The 24,183-nt window shown below is 40.6% G+C and overlaps 1 protein-coding gene across 3 annotated transcripts in view; it reads right to left on the bottom strand.

Moving 5' to 3' along the window:
- The window catches only part of ankrd11 (ankyrin repeat domain 11), a 124,018-nt gene that overhangs the window by 18,158 nt on the left and 81,677 nt on the right, over nucleotides 1-24,183 (bottom strand). For 2 of the 3 annotated variants that reach the window (XM_008405125.3, XM_008405127.2), the window contains exon 4: nucleotides 16,804-16,936. In XM_008405125.3, coding sequence (XP_008403347.2) covers nucleotides 16,804-16,936 — 133 coding nt within the window. Of the gene's footprint in view, nucleotides 1-407; nucleotides 502-16,803; nucleotides 16,937-24,183 lie in introns of those variants that run through there. The other variant, XM_081605135.1, reaches the window with a different exon arrangement.

The raw sequence follows: 24,183 nt of genomic DNA, 5'->3' as shown, positions 1-24,183 counted from the left end.
CAGGATTATAGGAGACACGGTGCTACTGGACAAAAGCAGCTGCTTCACGGAGACACACCCAGTAATTATTTTCAGTGGCAACATACCATCCGATGACCCACAGAGCGTACAGTTACGCATGAGTGTAGTACTCCATCACAGAGGGGCAAAAACTCCCTGTGCCAACAGGAAATTCTCTCAGCCATCAACACAAAGGCTGAAACTTAAACAGCATATCTGGATGTGTATGAACAAAGGCACGACAACAGCAATTGATACTTCATTTAGTCCAGGACTGGATGCAAAGCTCGAGGCAACAAGAAGGAATGAAGCTCGTGCTTCTGGTGTCAAAAGGCCTTCCAGGAAACTATTTTTCCAGTCACATGTACAGAGGAGATAAACTTTCACTAACATCTGTGAACACTTACGGCTAATGTGTCCTCCAGCAGTCTTTGATACACTCTCACGTTCTCCAAAGCAGTCGCCATTTACAGGCATTCCTTCTGTAAAGACAGCGGGAACCACAGAAGCAGTCCAAACATGTTTTTCTTTTCCTGCAGCAGAGCAGTGAAACAGCTAGGCTAGTTTTTCCACACTATGTTTACAAGATGGGGAAGCATAAAGGCAGTCTTACCTTAATGCACCAACAGAGAGCAAAGATGCTGGACAATGTAAAAGTCTAAGCCTATAGCTGAACAGAGAGTCAAGCTCTAGTTTGTGGGTCAGACTGAACCATACATTGGTACTATTTATGTATGTATGTGTGACGGAGGAGCAGTCACAATCCGGGACTTAATTATGAGTCCGTGTCAGCATGCGAGCACGCCCGCACACATACACACGGGCATACACACAAACATACACAATCGCTAACTTAGTTATTGTTGCAGCTTAAACTGACGCGGTTCATCGTGGGTGCACACGTGGCGTTACTGCTTCAGTTAACATATCCATCCAAAACTGTTATTTTCAGTTTCAAACATTTTCCCGGTTCTGTTTTCAAGCAGGGTTGTTTCCGGATTGTGGCACGCCAGGAGGAAGCCCCGTGATGACATAGTGATGTCAACGGAACGTACTGAGTGTTTTCTATTAAATTGAGTATTATATTTTGATCACAAGTCTATCTATCTATCTATCTATCTTCTTTTTTTCCCTAGGTATTATTTATTACTTTGTTTACTTTAAGAGTTTACTTTAGTTAGAAGTAATTGTTTAGTTGTTTTTGCTTGCTTGTTTTCAAGGATTCAAGGATTCAATGATTTTTTTTTATTGTCATACCACCTTGGGAGTTTGTGGTATGAAATTTGTACTCAGGTCCCAAATAAAGATATCCACTACAAAAAAAAAAGATGAATAATAATATAAAAATGAACATAAAGTAAATTAAGTGATGTAGTTATGTGTCTGTCTGTTATGTGTCTCAAGAAATGAGGAGAAACTGCATTTGGTGCAGCTTGAGTTCAGCAATCTGATGGCTGAAGGGAAGAAACTGTTCCTCAGCCTGGTGATCTTGCTCTGGATGCTCCTCAGCCTCCTCCCTAGGGAAGCAGCTGGAACAGCCTGTGTGCAGGATGGGTGGAGTTCTTCATGATGAGGAGTGCCCTCCTCCTGCATTGTGCTGTGTAGAAGTCTGAGGTGGAGGGAAGGCTGCTCCCCACAGTCCTCTGTGCAGCCTTGACCACCCTCTGCAGAGCCGTCCTCTCAGCAGTCGTGCAGCTGCTGTGCCACACAGTGATGCAGGTGTAGAGAACGCTCTCCACCACATAGCGATAAAAATTCCTCAGGACTGAGTTCCCAAGTCCAGCTCTCCGCAGCTTCCTGAGGAAATAGAGACGCTGGTGGGCCTTCCTGACCAGACAGGAGGTGTTGGTACTCCAGGTGAGGTCACTGGATATATGCACACCCAGATACCGGTAGCTGGAGACTACCTCCCCAGCTGCTCCTCCGATGTACAGGGGCTGAAGAGGATCCTTGTCCCTCCTGAAATCCACCACCATTTCCTTGGTCTTCTTCACGTTGATGCATAGGTAATTTTCTCTGCACCAGTGTACCAGGTGTTCCACCTCCTGTATGGACTCATCACTGTTTGTGATGCGTCCCACTACTACTGTGTCGTCGGCAAACTTCACTATATGACAGCTGGGGTGTCATACGTCGGCAGAGTGAAGAGGAGGGGGCTCAGCACGCAGCCCTGCGGCGAGCCAGTGCTGAGGGTGATGGAGGAGGAGACGGTGTTGTGGATCCTCACAGACTGAGGTCTGTTGGTCAGGAAGTCCAGAATCCAGTTCCCTAGTGTGGAGAGGAGAGCTTCTGCACCAGGGTCTGTGGGTTGATGGTGTTGAATGCTGAGGAGAAATCCAGGAAGAGCAGATGGATATAGGAGTTCCTGCTCTCCAGATGGGTGAGGGCTGTGTGGATCACCGATGAAATGGCGTCAGCAGTGGAGCGGTTCTTCCCGTAGGCATACTGATGGGGGTCCACAGTGACATCGATGGAGTCCTTGATGTGGTTCATGACTAGCCTCTCGAAGTACTTCACGACTACTGATGTTAAGGCTATAGGCCGGTAGTCATTCAGGCTCGTCACGGTGGAGCACTTGGGGACAGGGTGGTTTTTAAGCAGGTGAGCACAGATGACAGTGAGGTATGAAGACGTCCGTCAACACCTCAGACAGCTGATGTGCAGTCTCAGTACTCGCTCTGGGATGTTGTCGGGTTCTGCAGCCATTCGAGGGCTGGGAGGAACTTCTTCACATCTGCTGTTGTCACACAGAGAGGCGTGTCACCAGGTGGTGGAATTACTCTGATGCTGAGGTAGGTGTTAGGATCCTTGAAGCGGCTGTAGAACCTGTTGAGTGCATCTGGCAGTGAGGGGTCCATTGGACTTTGTGCACCCTTGATGTTGTGGTTGGTGATGCACTTGATGCCCTTCCACATGCGCCGGAGGTCGTTGGTGGTGAAGTGACCTTGAATTTTCTGGGTGTATGCGGCTTTGGCCCTCACAATGCCTGCAGCCAGTTCTTTCCTCGCTTCTCTGATGCCTTGCCTGTCCTGAGCGCAGCATCCCGAGCTTTCAGCAAATCTCAGTTTTTTGCTGTGGGTGGAGCCTGTGGCTTTAAAAGCAGGGCTCTGTTCCACTTTGAGTCAGTCTGTGGCTAGACTCCTGAGAAGTAACACTGAAGCTGATGAACTCTTGCACTAAAGGTACTGCTGTTTGTCTGTTTTAACCTGCCTTGGATGTCCTTTGTACATGTTCTGCACCTCTTTGATTTGTTCACCTGAAGAAAAGCTTAATAAATTTCACAAAAGTGATCTCTGGCCTTGACCAGTCATTTATGTTTGACCAAGTCATAAGAGAACCCCGACACATATGGTGTCAGAAGTGGGATTATGGCGAGCCGGAGAAGAGGATCTCGACTGGTGAAGCAAAAATCTGGTCTTCGATCACAATCAAAGATGAAAGAACAGGTGGCTGACAAAGCATGGGAGAGCATGCCGACGACGGATGGATCAGATGAGGAAGGTGAACCAAAACCTGGCCCCAGTGGATCAAGTGCGTCTGGGAGTGAGTTTCTCCCTTTGATGAAGGACTTTATGGCAGGTCAGCGTAGAGAAAGGGCTGCTGAAGGAACTGTGAAACCTTAGGATGTCCCTGCAGCAACCACAGCAAGTACCACATCCTCCCCTTCTGTCAGGAGTTGATGCAGAACAAAGTGATGATGACGATGATGATGATGACAATGATGGTGATCAAAGCCAGCAACCTCGGTCAGTAAGTTACACCAATGATCCAAAGGTTCCCTCTTATTAATGAGGAGAAGACCTTGAAAACTATCTGCTGCATTTTGAGCGCATTACCAAGACATGGAGATGGCCAGAGAGTGAATGGGTATGCCGTCTCATTCCACTCCTTTCTGGGAAGGTGCTGGAGGCCTGTGCTGCCATGGATGAGGACTATACTCACTGCTACAAGGACTTGAAGACTGCTTTGTTAAAGTTTGACATCTCACCAGAGACTTACAGACAGAAGTTCAGAGTAACAAGTATACCTGCTGGTGAAACTCCTACTGAAACCTACAACCGCTTTAGAGGTTTCTACCAACGATGGATCCGTCTGGACCAGCATTCCAAGGAGGACATCGGGGAGCTCATCATCTAGGAACAACTGCTGAGCGTTCTGCCCTCTGATGTAAAGACCTGGGTAAAGGAACAAGAACCTGAGGATGGTCTGACTGCGGCAAAGTTGGCTCTACAGTACATGAACGCACAGCATACCGTGACCTGCTCAACCAGCTGGATATCAAAGGTATGTCAGAAAGCCAACCCAGGAGGTTAAAGGTTCCACCAGTTCTCTGAATCCACCATCTAATGGTAAGACATGTATTTGCTATTATTGCCAGCAGCCAGGCCACAATTCTTCGGTGTGTCCAATAAAGACTACGTTTTCTGGTTCCTGCTATGCTCCTAGAACTGTAAATCAGGCTGGAGTCAAAAACTTTGAAACTAAAACTCATAAAACTGTGACTATGAATGGACAGCAGGTGACTGCATTAATGGACAGTGGTAGTTCCACATCACTTATAAAAGAGTCTTGTACCCGTTGGATGTGCGAACTATGAAAAGAAAACTGAGATTTTGTGTGTGCATGGAGATTGTCATTAATTATGATCAACCATATCTGCTAACTATTGGTTTGGTAAAAAAACCTACCTTTTGATGTCATTTTGGGTACAGATTTACCTGTGATGCTTCATCTTTTGGGAGAAGTACAAACTGAGGGGGACAAAGTTAGCAATATTTCCTGTTCTGTGATTATTCGTTCTCAGGCCAAAGAACAAGTTGAGTCCTTACCTGATTTTGATGGGAGTTTGTTTGAGGTTACAAAGAGGTCTAGAAAATCCAGAAAGTAGAACACATTTGAGAAAAAGTTAATGCTGAGTGGAAATGTGTGAACAGATTTAACAGTAGATGACATGTGGAAAGCACCTGAAAATATTGATACTTTACAGAAACAGGATGTGTCTTTGCAATCTCTGTTTAACCGAGTGAGTGAAACAACTGAAGTTTAAGTGGAGTGGGAGAGAAACGTTTGTGTTAAAAAATGGTGTGTTGTACGCTTGTAATGAAAAACAACCGTTGGTAGTTCCAACTAGCTGTAGGGCACTTGTCATGCATTTAGCACAGACCATTCCATGGGCAGGGCACTTGGGGCATCACAAAACATTTAGGAGTGTCAGTTCACGTTTTTACTGGCCATCAATGTACAATGACATTAATACCTTATGTGCTTCTTGTCCCACATGCCAGAAGACTTATCCTGTTCGGAAGTCAGATCGAGCGCTCCTCCAGCCACTACCTGTCATCTCCACTCCTTTTCGTAAGGTTGCAATGGACATTGTTGGACCCCAAGTGAAGAGTGGGTGTGGTCATCAGTACATCCTGGTAGTATGTGACTATTCCACCTGATTTCCAGAGGCGTTTCCACTGCATACCATTACTGCTCCTGCAATAGTTCAAGCTCTGGTCCAGCTGTTTTCAAGAGTTGGAATCCCAGATCAGATTTTGACAGACGAGGGAACCAATTTCACCTCTAATCTGCTAAAACTCTTTCATAAACAGCTTAGGATCTCAGCCATCAGGATGACGCCTTATCATCCGCAAACTGATGGACTGGTTGAAAGGTTCAACCAGATGATGAAGAGGATGCTGCAGAAGTTTGTAAACGACACTGGCAGAAATTGGGACTGCTGGTTACCATTCTTTCTCTTCGCCGACAGCTAGAACCCACCACCTATGAAGTCTACCATCCTCACAAAAAGAAAGCTACACAGACTTACCATGTGAACTTGTTGAAGGAGTGGAAAGAACAATCATGTCCAGCTCCAGAAACATCATGCCTGTTTAGGTCAGTGGAGGAGGTTCCTGGCATTGAAGTGATGGCTGAACAGTCAACCCCCAATCTCAGTAACTTGACCTCACACCAAGCCTCACAGCTTCAGCAGATCTTCCAGAGACTGTCTCCTCTCTTTTATCCTAATCCAGGAGGGACCACCTTGATTGAGCATGCAATTCGACTGAAAGAGAAGCAGCCAATTCATCAACGCCCATATAGAGGTAAACAACAGTTGGTGGGGCAGTTGCGAGATGAAGTCGAGACCATGCTAACATCAATTATTAGTATCAGGAACCTTCAAACTCTGAGTGGTGCAGCCCAGTAGTCATTGTGTGCAAGAAAGATGGCTCACTGCGGAGTTGCATTGATTTCAGAAAGCTTCAGAGTTCAAAGCCTATCCCATGCCCAGGGTGGATGAGCTGCTGGAAAGGATTGAAAAAGCCAAGTTCATTACCACCCTTGACCAGTGTAAAGGGTACTGGCAGGCTCCATTGGAGCCTTCAAGCAGACAGTACACAGAATTTCGTACTCCTTCTGTTCTTTTCCAGTTTACTGTGATGCCATTCGGCCTGCATGGTGCTCCAGCCACCTTCCAGCGGCTAATGGACAAAGGGTTGCGGTGTGTACTGAGTGTTTTCTATTAAATTGAGTATTATATTTTGATCACAAGTTTATTTATACATATATATATATATATATATATATATATATATATATATAATTTTTTTTCCTTGGTATTATTTGTTAATATTTTGTTTACTTTAAGAGTTTACCTGAGTTAGAAGTAATTGTTTAGTTGTTTTCGCTGGCTTGTTTTTTGCTGTGGGTGGAGCTTGTGGCTTTAAAAGCAGGGCTCTGTTCCACTTTGAGTCAGTCTGTGGCTAGACTCCTGAGAAGTAACACTGAAGGTGATGAACTCTTGCACTAAAGGTACTGCTGTTTGTCTGTTTTAACCTGCCTTGGACATCCTTTGTACATGTTCTGCACCTCTTTGATTTGTTCACCTGAAGAAAAGCTTAATAAATTTCACAAAAGTGATCTCTGGCTTTGACCAGTCATTTATGTTTGACCAATCATAAGAGAACCCCGTCACATATGGTGTCAGAAGTGGGATTATGGCGAACCGGAGAAGAGGATCTCGACTGGTGAAGCAAAGATCTGGCCTTCGATCACAATCAAAGATGGAAGAACAGGTGGCTGACAAAGCATAGGAGAGCATGCCAATGACGGATGGATCAGATGAGGAAGGTGAACCAAAACCTGGCCCCAGTGGATCAAGTGAGTCTGGGAGTGAGTTTCTTACTTTGATGAAGGACTTTATGACAGGTCAGCAAAAGTGAGAGAAAGGGCTGCTGAAGGAACTGTGAAACCTTAGGATGTCCCTGCAGCAACCACAGCAAGTACCACATCCTCACCTTCAGTGAGGAGTTGATGCAGAACAAAGTGATGATGACAATGATGATGATGATGGTGGTGATCAAGAACAGACAAAGAATGGGAGAGCATGCCAACGACGGATGGATCAGATGAGGATCTTTGACCAAGTCATAAGAGAACCCTCTCACAGTATGTTAGATGTAGAAATCTTTAGTCACTTCATGATTTGGCTACAATGCAGGAGGCTGTAATGCAACTGATCATCAATTATTAATCTGAAAAATGCCACACCTGCACACAAACAGCCCAACCATAAGTGTACAACCAAATCTCCAGGGAAACATTTTCATTAATCACTCAGGGGGAAAATAATAATAAAAAAAAAACATTAAAGGGGACTATCAGGAGATATGTAAAGTTGACTGAGCTTTATATCATGTTATAATGTTATTCCTTCATCAAAAGCAGACTTGGAGTGTTGCTTTGATTCTTTCATGCCTATTTGAGGAATCGTTGACTCTATGGGATGTCTAAACACTTGCTCAAACAAAGCGCTACCTATTTACCCAAAGCTTGGCCTTAGTTCCCAGCTTCCTCTATGCTCCAACAGACTAGCAGCAGCAGCAATTAGCAAACATCTGGTGGAACAGCATTTCTGCTGAGCATAGGAACTACATGGTTCTTATGAACGTTCTTAAGAACTAGAGATGTGCCGATCAGGTTTCTTCCTGCCGATTCCGATTACCCATGAGGGCCGATGAGGGCCGATCACCGATACTGATCACATAATAATTTTTTTAATCATCATACATTATGTGGAAAAAGGAACCATGAATTCACATTAATTTAGACAAAAACTTGTTTTTAATAACTTTTTCCAAGAAAAAAACAAAACAGGCATTGTGCAAATTGTACTGCTATCGGTAATACTATTAACAGACTGAAAACATGGAAGCTCTGAAGAGGCAAAATAATGCAAAAAGTCAAAATAAAACCTCTCAACATTGCCAAAGAAATTCAAGTATAAAACATAACATTCAAGGGCAAATACAGGATCCATTACAATAAACAATCCTGAGTTACTGAATGAAAACTTCCTGATAGCATGGCGGCTAGCTGATTACTGCTAGTTCTGATTGGCTGTTTCTGACTGAGCGGAGGAATTATGCAGAAAAAGGAGGAGATCGATTATTTTTTCAGAGATTATCTGTCTCATGTTAGGACAGCGAAAGTTTTAATACGTATGTAAAAATTATTTTTTACTTCAGATGCTGCAGCTTTGAGCAGAGGTTCGGTGTGAGATTCACTACCAGGTGGAGCAGAAGCGGCGCTCCGTCTGAAATATTACTTCCCATAGCGCGTAACTGCGGTTCAACAGCGAGAGCAGAACCAGCGTCTTACACCGCAGCTCGAAGACTTAAATAATTTTGCGGGTAATTTGTTTAGCTTTCTGACCGTCATGCTAATCCGGGTGAGTGTTTGTAGCTGTGCGCTGCTTTACCTGCTATCTGATCCTCCATATGTCTTTTTTTTTTTTTTTTTTTTTTTTTTACTGCAGTGAGAAGTAAAAATCGAGTTTGGCTCGATGTAGCCAAACTGTCAAGTATGACAATGTTTTTATGACATATTAGATTCGTTGTGTTGATGCATTTTGACGTGCTTCACGCCGAGGTAATTTTCCGCCGCAACACGCAAACTTCCCCATTCACTCAGTGCGTTATAGTTCCACACGACATCGCTTAGGATTTGTTGCTGCGCGTTTGCGCAGTGTGAAGGAAATAGGAGACCAGCTGCACAGACAGGCTGCGAAATGAGAAGCAGGTGATCAGTTTGTGTGATCGACAACAAGAGACCGTGATCGGCGATCACCGATCATACACTTTTCACGGAAATCGGCCGATTATGATCGGTGGCCGATCGATCGGCACACCTCTATTAAGAACTATTAGGAACTAGACCGTACCTAAGAACGCTTGTAAATGCCATCAATGGATGGCTTGGAGTCTAAGCATTGTGTGATGACGTGCTGAAGGAGGATTGTCAGAAAGAATAGGGGGTTCTTAAAGAGACACGGGCCAATTTCAAGGTGTTATATATACCAATGATAAAAAGTCAAATTTATTTTCAGTTATGTTTAATATATATAGCAAAGCCCAGAATCTAAATGATTCTCTATGGTGGAAGGTACTTCATAGTTTGAGTTCTCATGAGCCTTGTAATTAGAATTAATTTCTCTGACTTTGGGGAGCTCTGGCATGGCTATCTGGATGGTCTTCTGTACTGCAGGTAAGATCAGCTGCTGTAGCTCCGTCGCTGAGAGGAACTGTGTAAAATGGTTCCTCATGTTTGACATATTTTAACATATTTTAGATTACCAAGATAAAATGGTGTTGCTACAGGATGCAGTTGAATGTGAGTTTAGGTGATCATTTTGTGCTTTGTTTTAACCTTCTTTAAAATTGCCATGCCATACATCAACACTAAGGTTATCAAGTCTTGGCGTTTGTTAATTGAGTCAGAATCGTCAACATCTGTATAGATTTTATTTCCCACCCATAATGTGTGTATGGAACAATTGTTTGATAATCAATTCTTCAGATTAACTTAAATCAATAACGCCACACTTGAATTTCCGCTGCAAAAATTTGTCTAAACACACACACACCAAATGCTTCAACTTCTTGTCTTTCCATTTGATGTCTATTTAGGGGACAGTGCTTTAAAGCGTCTCAGTAAATTGATATTCTTCAGCTTTAAGACAAGGGTGAAACCTTACTCTCTTCCCTCCTTGAAACTTGACTAACAAGATAAGAGACGAAAAGAATAGATTAGAAAAGAAAGTGAGCTAGGGGCTGCCAGCCCCATAAAAAGACTGCCTGCCTGAGCCAGAGGGAGAAAAACACATCAAACGTAAATGCCACGTTTTAATAGAGGTAGGTTTTCAAATGGCAGGCAGATAATGCTACAGTGTGAAGTAACGGCAAAATAAAAACACTTTCTGCTTCAGTAAGCTAGCAGACACCACGACAAGACGAACCACTCTAACCAGCCAGACCAGGTATGTTCGACTGCAGTACGTTAAGAGTGAAACGTTGTTTGGGGAGTTGTAAAGGTAGCTCAAACAGGAAGTTAAGGGAGAACTAGCAGGATATAACAGTGTGTTTATTCAATGCTCAGCATAGGACAAGAGAATCGAACGTACAGTGTGAACACAGGAACATGCAAAATGCTCAACAACTAATATGAACATATCAATCAGCACAAACCTGAGCAGCACATTTAGACTATTTTATGTGAAACAATTTGCATCTGTTCATTTGGGAGTCTGGAAAATAAGACAACCTCCCAGAGCTAAATGATGTGCCGACTGCAGATCTCTGCAAGAGCCAATCGCAGCACGCTAACAATACTGTCATAAATTTAGGCAAACTGAAAAAGAAATGGCAGCAGTGAGAACATATTTTATACACAATACAGTGAGTCTTAGTTAATAAAGCTCAGCAACTAAGCCAAGCTAATGATTTGTACCAAATCAAATTGGAAAGAAGCATATGTCAAGCCTTCTGAACGCAGGTTAGTTGTAACATTATGATCACTGATGACAAAGTAAAGAACACCGCTCAAATTCTTAAGAGGTTCTGCTGGGAAGGTCTATGTCTTGGTATTCACAGGAATGTTACTTTTGATAAACTACCTTGATGTAGATACCTAAACAATTCTGTTTTCCAGTCTAACCCTTAAAATACATTAACACCACTTTATCCCTCCCCTGACAGGACAGCAGGGGGTCTGTCAAATAACAACTTAAGAACGGCTTAAAGAAAACAGCATAGCTGTTTTCACACATGCACCAAAGTCTTGAAATGTTGCAGAGTCGTGGTCTGTCAGCTGCATTCGCTGAAGGCTTCAACTTATTTTTATATCACCTAAAATAATTAATCAACTCTTGGAAGAATAATAGTCAGATTATGTTCAGTGAATGAGAAAAAGAGTGTGTACCTTTTGCCTATAGTGTATAAGGTCCAATAATAACTATGATGAACTTCATATCAAGGACAACAGGTGAAAGAAAAGCATTTATTAAGGCTAAAGTGGTGAGTTCTGTCCTCTCACTGCATTCTAAGGTTGCAGGTGACCCTAAATTGACCTTATTATGTTTACAGCTGTGATTCTTGTTCTTGTGCTGCTAACTTGACCCCTTGTGGACTGAGACTTATGTTGGGTCAACCCAACAGACTGGATGTCAACTAGTATTTTTACCATTGCTTTGAAGTCCCACCAACAAATTATATAAGACAGCCTTTTTGCATGATATGCTTAATCTAGAAAGAAAGCAAAACTGATTGCCTTGACACTTTCCACAGAAATTTGAAGAAAAATAACTTAATCTGACAACTTCAGAGCACCAAAGATATAGCTTTTCACAATTCTCTTTTTAAGTAATAAGTAAAAAAAAATAGTGATGTAATAAAAATCTTATAATCTTATTATCTCTATAAGATAACATTTGTAACCCAAAAAAGGACGAGATGAAGCAAGAATAATTAGCTGTTTCGTTGGTTTTTTGGGGGCTTTCCTGATATGGAACCGTTACTTTCATGAATAGTTTTTTTTTTTTTTGTTTTGTTTTTTATATGAATCTTCATAGTTACCTCCCTCCCTCTAGTCTGAGCTCTGGTGTCCTGGTGCGCTGGTGCTGTGCTTTAACAGGAAAGAAGAAGAGGAAACGAGATGATCTCAAGTGGGAGGAATGTTGCTGTTTAGCAATCCTCAGGACGTGGTCAAGGATTGCTTGGAGGTCCTCAACACTGATGAATGCCAATAAAAGCTCAGGGTGTGCTGGCAACATTGTGAATTTTTAAACCCATTTTCTCACACTTTTTTCCCCTCTCACTTCACTACTATCTTACACATTAAGTTTGCATAAAAATCACATTTTGATTAGAAGTTGAAAGGACACCAATGCATACTAAAATATCAAGATTTCCCAATCTAAAACAAATACATTTAAAACTTTTCTTAATCACGCAGCCTGATCCATTCTGAAAGCTTTTTATCTGGAAATGTGATAGCTGTGTTTTTAAATATGCATTTTTGTTCACGTGGTAAGTAAAAATAAAAGTCAAAATCTATTCTTTGCTGCTCTGAAATTGCCTTTATACAGTTCAGAAGAAGCCAGTGGAAAGATGATGATTATATGCACACTTCTCCTGCTGATTGGCAAAAATCAGCTTAAACTGGAAACACAAAAAGCAAAAACAAATTAAACCACAATAAAGAAGAAGTGTGAAATATGATAAGGAACAAAAGCAAAAGGCCAACATCATTGGTCAGACAACCACAGCACGATTCTCTGTGCCAGCTGAGCACAAACATCTGCTACATTCTGTTATTTCAGTCGTCTTAGTGATTTGCTTCGGCTTTTGTTACGCATCACAATTATCTCATACAAATTTTCCTTTTGTCTGCATAAATATTTGTAGGACAGTAAAATGCTGATGTCATTATGACTCTACGACAAAGTTGTTTCATTGCAAACAGGTAGATGTCATCCAGTGATAACTTTTTCATTACAACCTTGTTCAGATGGAACCACTAAAATATATGTTTTCCTATAGTTGGATGGGGAACTCATTATCTCAAGTCTGTTTTTGCTATGCACCCTAACCAGGAAGACCTCAACACTGTTTATTTATTGCAACTCATGTCATCATAGCTTTCACCAACATTATCACATATGCATGTTTTCCTAATATCGTCTTGCTCTACTCTATTGTCTACCTCTGGTAAAAAACTAATCAGTTTGGTGCAACTTCTATGTCCTGAAGTTTCAACACGTGTTGTTTTTTTAGTTTCTGAATTGTGTCACATTCTCATTCTGTGTCTCTCCCTTAATGGAAATTTGTCATGTTGAAACTGAGACTGCAGTTGTATCTTCTACTAAAGAGTGAGATCATCATCAGTCAGGAAACCAAAATGTTCGGTTACTGTCAAATAGGCCCCTTATAGATCACCGTTGTGTGATCAACACTCAACCATTAACCCCTGCGCTGCAGATCATTTTGTCATTCACGAATGACAAAGTGATAGATCACACGGTTGTGTGAGATTTCAGATCAAGATTAAGATCAAGATTGTGGAATCAAAGTGTTGAGGCCAATAACTCAACAGCTCGGACATGAGAATGTGCAATGAGAGTTGCTTTGGGCATTTCCCCAACAATACATAAAAGCCGACTAAGCAAATAAAGCCAAACTATTAAGTGAAATTTGGGTGCTATTAGTCAATCATTTGCTAAACAACAGCACAACCTTTGCTAAGCACCAGTTCTGGGTGTTTGCCTTTGGCTTTTCTTATATCCAGCAGTCTGCAGCCAATAGGCCTGATTTAAAACAATGCTTCTTCCATCTGCTGAGACTCAGGTTAGAGAACGCTCCTAATACTGCCTGAGTGCTACACATCTGAGGCTCAATTGCGACTTGAAATGCAAAAACAAAACTGCTGAACTAGACTGAAGGATGAAAATGGAAGGCAGTTCAGATTTTTGTTTCAGCACAGCCCTTAGCAAAGAGTCATTTCCACATATGTATCAACTGTGTCTTTTGTAGAGTTGCTGTTTGCCATCATTCCTCAAGACTTATTCATGTTGCAGAAGCTGCTCTAACCATGCTTCTTTTAAAAAATATTTAACAAATATTACTCTGCTCTTACAACAACCAACACAGGCACTGGGAAGTGTGGATGAAGGAGAAATTTGTCAGAGATGTGAAACACTGACATAGTTGAGTGAGAGCATGAAAGACCGAACCACAAGCCAAACATGAATAAACATTTACCTTACATCCAAAATATATTTTCAAAAGCTCACCTTACGTCATTATACTGACAAAACAAATGGGGAAAAAAATAGTTGATATGCAACATTTACCTAACCGATATTTATAAGTCCAACAAATGACAATAGCAATATATGTAATGTTTGGACCATTGTTTAGGGAGGTGGAACATGTCAACATGCAGGGACTGATTTGCCAATTTAGAACCACAGAGGTCCAAATACGTAGTTATTAGTTCCCTAAAAATACAAAGTATCCCATTTGGGATTACTTTGATTTTAAATGGGATGAAAAGATAAACCACAAGATGTAACTAAAGCAGTTTTGTACTTGTGCAGTTTCAGCAAACGTGACAAACTTGCAACTTTACATTTACCATCCGGCTGATTACGCTATGCAATCACCAGGTATTGCAGCTCCATCAGCAAGCTCTGAATAAGCTTTTCACCAGCAGACATATAGGTAAAAACTAGAGGTGTGCCGATCGATCGGCCACCGATCATAATCGGCCAATTTCTGTGAAAAAGTGCATGATCGGTGATCGCGAGTCACGGTCCCTTGTTGCCGATCACACAAACCGATCACCTGCATCTCATTTCGCAGCCTGCCTATGCAGCTGGTCTACTCTTTCCTTCATACTGCGGAAACGCGCAGCAACAAATACTAAATAATGTGTAACTATAACGCAATGAGTGACTGAGGACGTTTGCGTGTTGCGGCGGAAAATTTAAGCATATGGGGTGAAGCAGGTCAAAATGCTTCAACACGACAAATCTAATATGGCATCAAAACAATGCCATGCCATACTTAACGGAGTTTGGCTCCATCGAGGCTCACTGCAGTAAAAAAGACATATGGAGGATCAGATAGCAGGTAAAGCGCTACCAGTGTTCCATATGTTTTCAGTCTGTATTACCGATAGCAGCACAATTTGCACAATCCTGTTTTGTTTTTTTTCTTGGAAAAAGTTATTAAAAACAAGTTTTTGTCTAAATTAAGGTGAATTTATGGTTCCTTTTTACACATAATGTAACCGGTAGTGCTTATGATTAAAAAAATAATAATTATGTAATCGGAATCGGTATCGACAGGAAAAGACCTGATCGGCACATATCTAGTAAAAACAGAAAGGACAGCCCTGGACACAGTGCAAATTGGATGTAAATATCTCGCAGAGAAAAATGAATTCCAAATAAAGTCATAAATTGCTGGAAAATATACATATCGGCCATAATCACACCTTCTAGACTCACTAAATCCAAATAACGATAAACATGGTTGTTTTTCTTGTCAGAGCATTTCTAAGCTTCATCCAGAAGAAATAGCTTATTATACTTTCTTCTGCTTATGCTATATAGAGTTATGCTGTACACCACTGGTAAGTCAGATTTCAACTAAGCTGGGTTAAATAAACTCAAGCAGGGATCTGTGCTGGAGCTAATCCTGACCTAAAAATGTAAAAATGTTTTTCAAAGCCTAAAACTAAACAATAACTGGTAGAATAACTATTGCAACTATGTATGAAATACATTATGACGAACACCACCACAATCTGTTTTGTTCTTGTGTTTAAATGCATAAATGTTAAATAATAAAGTTTCCCCGATAGCTGAGGATGAATGTTAGCAAATTCAAGTAGTTTTCCAAGTTGCAAAAAAAAGAAAAAAAAAAAAAAAGAAAAAAGTGTTAGTTTGGGTGTACCTTGATTCTGACTACAGAGACGAATACAGAGACAGAATTGAGGAAGTTTCAATAGCCCATTAGCGTCAACTCTTTAGCATGCTAACAGGTTTGTAAAGCTATTGTTCCTTAGATGAGGGTTTACACCTGCCCTCATTTTGGGGTTGGGTGGGGAAATTTACCTCTTTCTGGGTAAAACTGGTTGACAAATAATATTAAACCAGACGATGAAGCAACAATAATTATATGCAATGTATGTTGTAAGAGGGAAAAAAAGACATTCTTCCTACATCAGTATCAGAATTTTAAAAAGGCATGCATAAAATGACTGCACACGTATAAGAGTAGCAATCAAAGGAGCAATAAGGACACACATTCAATAAAACGCACTCAATAAAATATTCTAGGGTTCCATAAGTCCTCTGAAGCACATGGTACCCAAATGCAAACCCACATATGTCCTAAAAATAACTTTTCAGTCTTATCAAACAACCCCAAGCCATAACAGTCTTGTGTTGCAGTACTTTGTTTTCTTTCCCTACCTGCAGCACAGAGCTCAGAGTGGTCACTCAGCATAAAGCAATGTAGCAACTCAGCCAGTGTTGAAGATGAAAACTGTAATCTAAGCCTCTGTTTAGCCATAGAATCAACAAACTAAATCCTGGGCCATTTAGACCCAAAGTCAAACAAGAATGAGCTGTAACGTGTTGTTCCCTAATCAAAAATAATCAGAAAACCAGACCTGGGCAGGTCTGTAAATGTTACTGTTTAGAAGTTAACTGGATCATCGTCACACTGTTTTTTCCCCCTCCTTTCAGGAAGCAAGTAAAACTCCTCAGCTCTCCCAGACAGACAGCTACCTTAAAGCTACATGAACTTTACCTCCACAAAGCCGAATCCCCCTTTGTGAAAGCACAACAACTTCCCATCAACCTTGGAGGAAGTGATGCAATGCAAGTCTCTGCCTCTCTGATTTGCACTTGAAAGTCAACATGAAAATGCATATCAGATGCTCAGACACAGTGCAACTTTCTCCTACCTGAGTCAGAATCTTTCTGGTCTCCATTTGCTCCGGCAGTGAAGGGTAGCTTCCTTTTAGGGGCCTTTTCTTTCATCTCTTTGACCCCATCACTGCGATCCAATTTGGGAGTTTTATTTGTCAACACTTTATCCTGCAAAAGAGACAAAATAATTACCAAGACTTCTTTAAACAGAACATATGCACAGATCAAGCAAAGGGAAGGCGATTTCAACTCCTGCATATCTGTTCAGAATAAAACTTAAAATAGACCACCGCAATCTGTGGTTCCTGCAGCCTACTTAATTTTCAGTGCCTTTTTCTGCACCGACTTTTCCAACCTCTGTGGGGTTTTCAAACCATTTTTCCATGAAGTTCTTTCCTAGATTACCTCCCCACAGTCACAAAAAAAAAAAACATGGGGATAAGAGGCCAAGCTGACGCCTGCTCGGTTCTGTGGCCTAAGGCTGCTGGAAACAATCACGGCACCAAACTTATCAGCCATCAACAGATGTAGATACCTTCATGTGCTTCCAAGCTGTGCTGCTGTGTTTTAATAGTTTGGATCAAAAAACAGGAGGATCAGAAAATTTGTGGTTAACCAGCTCTTCTTGCATCGTAGCGTATGGCACAATGCAAAGTACAACAGCGGATTAAAACTTGACAACTATGAAATGTTTTAAAGCTTGTATTTAAAACAATGCGTGTCACCAGGCTGCTTCCTGGTGAAGTGAAAGAGGATGTACTGAACAAGCACAAATAAACCAAATTAAACCCCACTTTTCAGCTACTCATTTTCGTGCAAACTTAAACGTCTTCATATTGTCTCTCAGCAATAACTTGCAGCTATGTGTTAGATAAGTCCTAATCCTGCAAGGAGACACGTCAGGCCGACTGCACCACTGTTTGCATCAAAATCATGTGCAAAAACAAATGCAGGGACAAAGTTGGGGTTTGATCTGCTGCTGAGGACACAAAGCTAGCCACAATGTTGAATCAGTTTCTCTGAATAAAGAGGAAGAGAACACATACAGCACAATACTCACTGTTGTCACTGACCCGATTCTACAACTCCATCTAGATATGCGAAAGCAAATTCTTAAGCCTGCTGAACAGCTTCTGCTTTGTCTGGTTTTTGAGTTACTAAACAGAAACAGTGGCAACTTATTGAGGATGGGTTTTTTTCCCTTCTAAGGCAGAAGGGTATTAAGGCTGCTTTCTGTTGTATTCGTTAATTATTGCACAATCTTAATGAGTGGTATTTTACTTATTTAAAATCTGTTAAGAAAACATAATTGCTTTATAAGGAATCTTTGTCTTTCTTAAAATATTTTCTTTAAACCCCAGAACTGTTGCTGACAGATTACAAAACTGCTACACAAGGTAGTATTTTAGTTTTGTATAACATTCAGATGTACATTCATTTTATTAGGGTTTTTTTCCCCCTAGTACTTTGGTAAAAACAATTCTATTTTTGTTTTTATTTTCCAATTGCCATCAGTGCAATATTACTGTTTGAAACATCACAATCATAAATGACTATTTGGATCCAATTTTTGATTGATCATCATATTTCAGGTGACATTCATTATTGAAATATAGCATGCAAGTGTATTTTGCCCAGTTTGATGGTTTCAAATTGCATTTGAAACATTATGTATATTTAGTGAGATGGTAAAGTGCAGAAAAAAGTGGGAAATTGGAATGATGAAAGTTAAGAGTCAAGACAATGTGGTTTAATTGTAATCTATATCGCCGTCACAATATTCAGCAAGAGTCGCGTTTACACCTTTTGCTGAAATCGAACAGCTCAACATGAGAGCCACAGAATTACTGCACCTACTGAAAAGTATCTTTTGATTCATTTCTAATACAAAGCTTGCGGTTCCTAAGCTGACCCATCAGAACATACCGTACTCAACTATTTGAGAGGGGCGTAGCCTCTCCAGCTTTTGTTTTTAAAGGAAATGCACAAATGTGCAGAAGCAATTAGCACTTTCCAGGCTGTGTCCTAGGAAGATTAAATAACCTTTCATCAGAGACACTTTAAATGCACCCTTCGCTGCCAAGTTTGTGGAAAACAGAACCTGCAAGAGCAACTTGAAAACAAATATGATAATGTTAGAAAATGTAACGGATCTGCTAGTCTTCTGGCAAATATATTATAATCATAATCATTACTGAAAAATTATGACATATTTAAGGAAATCAACTAAAGGAAATAAACTGACTAGAAGAAGTCCAAATGAAACCTTTGCTGTTTTGGAGTCATGAGAGAAATAGTTACAAAGCTTATAAATATCTGTAGCTGTTTTGCTACATGGTGAAGATATTTTTGTCCAAGAGGTTTAGGATTATGACGAAGACACATGCACACACTCAACTCAGCTTAATTTCCTGTCCTACCTTCTCTTCTCATTCATCTTTAACCAAAGGCTGGATTTTCTATTATGTGTCAACTCTTCAAGCCCCTCCCACTGTCCTGCCCTGCCCCAGTCATAAGACCATGACGTCATGGTACAGTAGAGACAAACACTGTCTGCTACAGTGAACTAATCTCTCAGTCTACACTCAGTTATACAAAGGTTTCTGCACCAGCACACACAAAATAAGCAAAAGCATGATGGAGATAACTGAGCAAAAGCTACATGCAAGCTGAGAGGACAGCAACAGAATGTGTAAACACTTCTCTAAAGCAGAGGGGAAGCACTAAGCGCAAATATATTTTTGTTAAATTAAATGTTAAAGCTTTGACAAGAGGACTTTCTTTTGATCTTTTTCTGTCAGATTATAGCCTATTTGGTGGTCTCTTAGCAGTGACTGCTCTTTTAATCTCACAATGTTTTTCCCACCCCCTTGCACCTTTCCCCTCCTTCCCTCCCTCCCTTCGTGGCAGAGTCTGATGCAATCCTTTGCAGAGGGCTGTAAATCTACGCCTGCATAAGCAATGCCTCTCTTTGCCAGTTAGTGTCGGCAGGTTAACTGTTGATGGAAACCATGACCATCATCGCGCCGTGCAAAACATTTTGTCGATCCGCACGGTAAAGCTCTACCCGCGTTCAATTAATGGGGACACCGTCCCCATTCTAGTTCACATTAAACAGTGAACGTGTCTGATGTGGTAGAGCTCAAAGTGTACCTGGGTGATTCTCACGAACCCAGTGTTTTGAATGTCTTTGAAGATTTTAAAGTCATACTCATGAAAACTAAAAATAATTCACTTTTATTTGAACAATCATCATTTCTAATATTTGGCACAATTAATTGTTTGTTACCAAAATACTTTTTAAAATGTTTTTTAACTAATTTTGGAGTCAGAAATTCATTACCGTAATGCGTCCCAAGTAAAAAAAAATGCTTACACCTCAATTTATCATTGTAATTATTCAAGCTGGTTTATAAAAAAATACTACCAACTTGTTTAAAACTATGTAAACTAACTCAATATTGTAATATATAATAATTTCCTATTAAATAATAAAAAATATTTTAATAAAAGTAAGTGTCCGGAGGTGAAAAACTCATTACCGTAGCACCTTGTTGGAAGTCCTTTTATATTTATAGAATTTTTCAAAATGGAGTTATTTTGACCCATAATGCACCACAAAGAAGAGAAGACAAAAGATGGCTAAAAAATAAGATTGTTTGACATCGTTTGATTATGATAATTGTTACGTTTCTCCTTGCATATGCCTATTTCCTCACTTGAAGTGATCATTACCGTAATGTGCATTACCTCATGTGCTTAAAAAGTTAATAATTAGATATTTTCCTGTAAAGAAGATATTAGGGAATTTGTATTGTAGGTGAAATTTTTTTTGCTGAGTCACCATAGCATGCTACCATTTTAAGCTATCTTATGCAAATGTCACTCATTACCGTAATGCACAACTTTCATTACCGCGTAATTTGAGACCTGTTGTGGTAATGAAAAACAAGATTACGGTGATGAACAGTGTCTTTTTGAAATGAAAATATAGATAAATACATAGTGCATTTAAACTTTAATACTCCTTCTTATTGTTTATTTACACAATTACAGCAGTTTTTGATATACTTCCTACTTATGGAAAATGGTTATACTATTTTATGGCAACAAATATTAATTACCTAATAGGAAGGGCAAAAGGACGTAGTGCTGGATATCAATTAAAATGTCCAAAAATGCTACGATTCAGAGGGGCCCATATTAACTCATGATCCAATTTGATGGTTTTTCGATTCATTTAAGGATATTGCGCCATCAAAATTTTACTTGGAAGGTGAATGAGTGAAAGATGTATATTGGGGGCAGTTCTCCTGGACTGGCAGCCTGGGATGGTGGTCCACCTATTTAAAAAGGGAAGATACAGAGTATGCTCCAGCTACAGAGGGTTCTTAGGCCTCCCTGGTAATGTCTATTCAGTGGTTCTGGATTAGTCGAATCTAAGATTCAGGAAGAGCAGTGTGGTTTTTGTCTTGGTCGTGGAGCACTAGACCAGCTCTACATCCTCAGCAGGGTCCTGGAGGGTGCATGGAAGTTCGCCCAATCAATCTACATGTGTATTGTGAACTTGGAAAAGGTGTTCGACCGTGTCCTTCAGGGACAGTGAGAAATCAACAGGTGGATTGGTGCAGCGTCCACAGCGTCCCCTACAGGGAGCCCTGTAGGGGCTGACTTACTGTGCTTTTCATTGTAAGCAGCAATGGCTTTCCATTATGGTTGCGCAATAATGCAACATTTTCTCAGTTGTACCAGTCTGCCCTGGTGAAGAGCGAGCTAAGTCAAAAGACGAACCTCTCAATTTACTGGCCAATCTACAACCCTTCCCTCATTTATGGTCATGAGATTTGGGTCATCACCGAAAGAACAAGATCACAGATACAAGAGGCTAAAATGTTTTTTCTCTGGGCTCTCCCGGTGAGAAGCTTGGTCATCCGGGAGGAGCTCAGAGTACAGTCATGGCCAGAAGTTTTGGGAATGATTCAAGTGTTAGTTTTTACAGAGTCTACTGCTTCAGTTTTTATAATGGCAATATGCAAATACTCCAGAATGTTAAGAGTGATCAGCTTAACAGCAATTAATTGCAAAGTCAATATTTGCCTAGAAATGAACTTTATCCCCCAAAACACATTTCAGCTTCATTGCAGCTCTATCTTAAAAGGACCAGCTAACATCGTTTCAGTGATTGCTCCATTAACACAGGTGTGGGTGTTGATGAGGACAGGGCTGCAGATCAATCTGTCATGGTTAAGTAAGAATGACACCACTGGACACTTTAAAAAGAGGCTGGTGCTTGGCATCATTGTTTTTCTGTGAACCATGGTTATCTCTAAAGAAATACGTGCAGTCATCATTGCACTGCATAAAAATGGCCTAACAGGGAAGAGTATCGCAGCTAGAAAGATTGCGCCTCAGTCAACAATCTATCGCATCATCAAGAACTTCAAGGAGAGAGGTTCCATTGTTGCCAAAAAGGCTCCAGGGCGCCCAAGAAAGACCAGCAAGCGCCAGGACCGTCTCTTAAAAGTGTTTCAGCTGCGGGATGGATTGGGCTACCAGCAGTGCAGGGCTTGCTCAGGAATGGCAGCAGGCAGGTGTAAGTGCATCTGCACGCACTGTGAGGCGGAGACTCTTGGAGCAAGGCCTGGTCTCAAGGAGGGCAGCAAAGAAGCCACTTCTCTCCAGGAAAAACATCAGGGACAGACTGATACTTTGCAAAAGGTACAGGGAGTGGACTGCTGAGGACTGGGGTAAAGTCATTTTCTCTGATGGATCCCCTTTCCGATTGTTTGGGACATCTGGAAAACAGCTTGTTGGGAGAAGACAAGGTGAGCGCTACCACCAGTCTTGTCTCATGCCAACTGTAAAGCATCCTGAAACCATGTGTGGGGTTGCTTCTCAGCCAAGGGAGTCGGCTCTCTCACAGTCTTGCCTAAAAACACAGCCATGAATAAAGAATGGTACCAGAATGTCCTCCGAGAGAGAGCAACTTCTCCCAACCGTCCAAGAGCAGTTTGGTGATGAACAATGTCTTTTCCAGCATGGAGGAGCACCTTGCCATAAAGCAAAGGTGATAACTAACTGGCTCAGGAAACAAAACAGAGATTTTGGGTCCATGGCCTGGAAACTCCCCAGATTTTAATCCCATTGAAAACTTGTGGTCAATCATCAAGAGACGGGTGGACAAACAAAAACCTAGGAATTCTGACAAATGCAAGCATTGATTGTGCAAGAATGGACTGCGCAGCGGATCATGTGAAGATATGATATTTGTGTCGTTCTCGGAGCTTTTGGCCGTGACTGTAGAACTGCTGCTCTTTCACGTCGAGAGGAGCCAGTTGAGGTGGCTCGGGCATCTGGTTAGGATGCCTGAGCCACCTATAAAAATAAATCACCCTTAGATAAAAAATAAAAAATAAAAAACACCCAGCCAGTGAAAGACATAGCCTATTGTCAAGGATTGATGAATCCGTCCAATTGCCCAACCTTACATTCCAAGCAATAAGCAGAGATGAAAAAAAGTCAGTTGTGGGTTTTTTTCCATGGCTCAATGTTGGTCAAATGTTTAATTTGCAGATGTATGTTTTGTTAGGGTTAAGGATTATATGCCATTTTATTATTTATGTGTAGTTAAATGTTAGTGTAGTTATGAAGTGTTCATTACCGAAACATTCTTATTCATTACCGACATATGTTTTTTCATTACCGCTATGCTCATTTTATGATAATTTATTTAGATTAAATAAAATAATTACTTGAACTTTTTAATTCCTCAATGAAATGGTCAGACTCTTTATATTATGGTTGTGTTGTTTTTTCAATTTAATGATTTAACACAAAATTAGAACTAAAATTGATTTTAAAAATTGTAATCATGTTACGGTAATGTAATAATTATTTACATTAAAATATTAAATTTTGTTATTAATGACTATTCTTTGTTGGTACCTTCTCCTTTGTGGACACTGAAGTCCTTGGTATCCAGAAAAAGTGGAAAAATGTTTTTGTGGTTTCATATTTCTTCATCAAAATTGTGTTACGGTAATGAATTTATTTCCTCAAAGACAGACTAAAATGTCTAAAAATACCTTAAAAAATATGCATAGAGGTTATAATTTCACATTGAAAAATAAATTTAGATTCTATTTTATAAAGAAGGTGTGTTTTTGTGTGTATACAATGCTTTTTTATTTTTGCTATAAGTTGCGCCATGTTCGTGAGAATCACCCACCTGTGAAATCTGCCTGGAATACATTGTTTTCTATGAGTTACTCATGTTAAAAAAATTCAAGCATGAAAAAGACGTTGCATAACTGTGTTAATGAGGATGTGGTAACTTTGAGAATTGAGCAACAGACAAACATAAAAGATTGTAGGTGCTATACAATCATATGATTTTGAAAGCATTTATTCAAGCA

This window comes from Poecilia reticulata, chromosome 3, assembly GCF_904066995.2.
Source record: "Poecilia reticulata chromosome 3, P_reticulata-male-v2, whole genome shotgun sequence".
Taxonomy (NCBI): domain Eukaryota; kingdom Metazoa; phylum Chordata; class Actinopteri; order Cyprinodontiformes; family Poeciliidae; genus Poecilia; species Poecilia reticulata.
Note: the sequence above shows the minus strand (reverse complement) of the source record. Positions and strands in the feature narration are given on the sequence as shown.